Source organism: Somniosus microcephalus, unplaced genomic scaffold (genome assembly GCF_052327205.1).
Source record: "Somniosus microcephalus isolate GS21.2 unplaced genomic scaffold, FLI_Smic_1.0 unresolved_chr2, whole genome shotgun sequence".
Taxonomy (NCBI): Eukaryota; Metazoa; Chordata; class Chondrichthyes; order Squaliformes; family Somniosidae; genus Somniosus; species Somniosus microcephalus.
This window is the reverse complement of record NW_028225180.1, coordinates 34072819-34075425: the sequence shown is the minus strand read 5'-3', so window position 1 is coordinate 34075425 and position 2607 is coordinate 34072819. Positions and strand designations below refer to the sequence as shown.

The window sequence follows — 2607 nt, the reverse complement described above, 5'->3', positions numbered from 1 at the left end:
GTGGAGGGGAGAGCAGACACAGACTGAGGGGGAGGGATGAGAGACAGCGAGAGAGGAGAGACTGACAGAAAGCGGGAGGGAGAGACGGAGACAGAGGGGAGGGGAGAGAGGAGGGAGAAGAGAGACAGGGGAGGGGAGGAGATACTGACAGAAAGTGGGAGGGAGAGAGACAGAGAGAGAGAGGGAGGAGGGGAGGAGAGACAGACTGATAGAGGAGGCGTGGGAGAGGAAATGGGGGGGGTGGTGGCAGAGAAACAGACAGAGAGGAGGGGAGGAAAGAGACTGACGAGAGTGGAAGGGAGGAGAAAGATAGAGGAGAATGACCGAGGGAAGGGGAGAAGAATCAGTCCCATTGACCAGTTTCACAAATCAATCAATCAGTTTATTCAGTCACAACATGAGACAAAAAATAAATATACAGAGGCAAAGGTCCTTAAGGGGCAGAGGAGGGGAGGTGAATCTCTCACACAGGTTAACACTCAGAAACTGAACAGCCTCAACTCTCTACTGTGGGCCGGGATCAGCTATGAGACCGCACCCAAACGCCCATCCTTCACATGCCAATCCGGACACCGAGTGGCAGAGAGATATTTGGCCATGAAGAGCATCACGCCCACAGCCAGCAGGGATTCCTTGGCCAAGGATGATGAGCGCGAAGCCCCAGGTAGTGTATTCCCGTGGTATGGAGATGAATTGCGGCCCCTCTGACTTCAGATACCTGCACCCCGACCGGTGGATGGGAACCTGGGCATTTACTTCTTCCGTCGGCCTCCAGCCTACACCAAAACCGCGAGGTGAATTCCATCTTCCCGTTAAATCGCGGCTTGAAAGGTGAACAGACATCACCAGCTGCCGCAATCTTAAAGGGGAAGGCTCGCACTTAACTGGGATGGGTCGGTCGAGCTTCGAGAGCGAGAGACTGGTGGAGTCCAGGTCGCCGAGAGGGTGTCAGGGGTCGAATCAGCGACCGGCAAACTCCCAATGCAGCCCACAGCAATCACCGTCTCACGTGGCGTACCTCACCCACTGGCTCCTGGTGCTGGGCCTGTTTCAGTAAGCTTGGCCTCTCCTGGGGCCTGTTCAAGTGGGCCGGGTACCTCCTGGGACCTGTTCCAGTAGGCCAGGCACCACCTGGGGCCTATTCCAGTAGGCCGGGTACCTCCTGGGACCTGTTCCAGTAGGCCAGGCACCACCTGGGGTGTGTTGCAGTAGGCCGAGGCTCCTCCTGACGTGGGGCCTGTTACAGTAGGCCGAAGCTCCTCCTGACGTGAGGCCTGTTCCAGTAGGCCTGGCCTCTCCTGGGGACTGTTTCAGTGGGCCGGGCACCTCCTGGGGCCTGTTCCAGTAGGCCGGGCACCTCCTGGGGCTTGCCAGAATAGACCAGAGCATTCCTGGTGCTGGGCCAGTTCCAGTAGGCCGGGCACCTCGTGGGACCGGTTCCAGTAGGCCGGGCACCACCTGGGGCGTGTTGCAGTAGGCCGAGGCTCCTCCTGACGTGAGGCCTGTTACAGTAGGCCGAGGCTCCTCCTGACGTGGGGCCTGTTACAGTAGACCGAGCCTCTCCTTGGGCCAGTTAAAGTAGGCTGGGCCATTCCTAGTGCTGGGCCTGTTACAGTAGGCCGAGGCCTCTCTTGGTGCTGGGCCTGTTACAGTAGGCCGAGGCCCTCCTTGGCTCGCTGGGCCCGGTAGTTCTTCAAGCTTCTCTTGGGGGGGACGAGGGTGGGGCCCAGGCCTGGCCTCTTCTTGCCCCTCTTGGGCGGCTCCTGCTCGCCGCCGACATTCTCCTCCTGGGGTTGCGAACCCGCAGGGGGCTCGGGGTCAGAGGTCGGCAGGTCGCTGTCGTGGGCGAACTTGCAGTTGCTGCCGTAGCGACAGCGGCCGTCCCGGCGGTGGGCCAGGCAGACCTTGCGGCCCCCGGCCTGCTCGGGGGGCCTGACGCTGGCGGTCAGCCGCACGTGCTTCTCCAGCAGGCTCAGGCGCTCCCGCCGCTCCCGGGCGAAGGGGTTGGCGAAAACTCCGGCTGCCGGGCCCCTGCCTCCCTCCAGCTCCGGAGGCGGGAGCCTGAGGAGGGCCGAGGTGTCCTGGGGCTCTCCTGTCGACTCCTCCTGGGGACTGCCATCGCCGGACTCCTCCTCGCTCCCGGACTCCCCCAGCGGCAGCTCCTGGAGTCCGGGCGATTCCTTCCCAGCCCTGTGGTTAAAACAAAACACAAACAAACGATTCAGGCCCAGAAGTTAACCAAACCGAACTATAACCAGGTATGGTCCCCCTCAGTCCCGGGCCACACACCCTCGTCCCGGGCCACACACCCTCTTCCCGTCACCCAGGGCTCCCTCCCCTCACTGTCCCCCGGGGCTCCTTCTCCCCCTGTCCCCCGGGGCTCCCTCACCCCACTCCTTCTCCCCCTGTACCCGGGGCTCCCACTCCTTCTCCCCCTGTACCCGGGGCTCCCTCTCCTCCCCCTGTCCCCACTCCCTCTCCCTCCCTCTGCTCCCTATCCCCACTCCCTCTCCCTCCCCGTCACCGGGATTCCCTCTCCTCCCCCCACGTCCACGCTCCCTCTCCACCACCCCGCCTCGTCCTCGCTCCCTCTACCCCCCCCCCCGC

At 62.6% G+C, this 2607-nt stretch overlaps 1 protein-coding gene across 1 annotated transcript; it reads right to left on the bottom strand.

Annotated features, from left to right (window-relative positions):
- Positions 1–360: 360 nt before the first annotated feature.
- On the bottom strand, positions 361–2234 carry LOC147092443 (uncharacterized; the record flags this gene model as incomplete). The annotated part of the gene is made up of 1 exon (XM_085975596.1): positions 361–2234. A coding segment is annotated over one exon (588 nt), but the record flags the coding sequence as incomplete, so codon positions are not given.
- Positions 2235–2607: the final 373 nt, after the last annotated feature.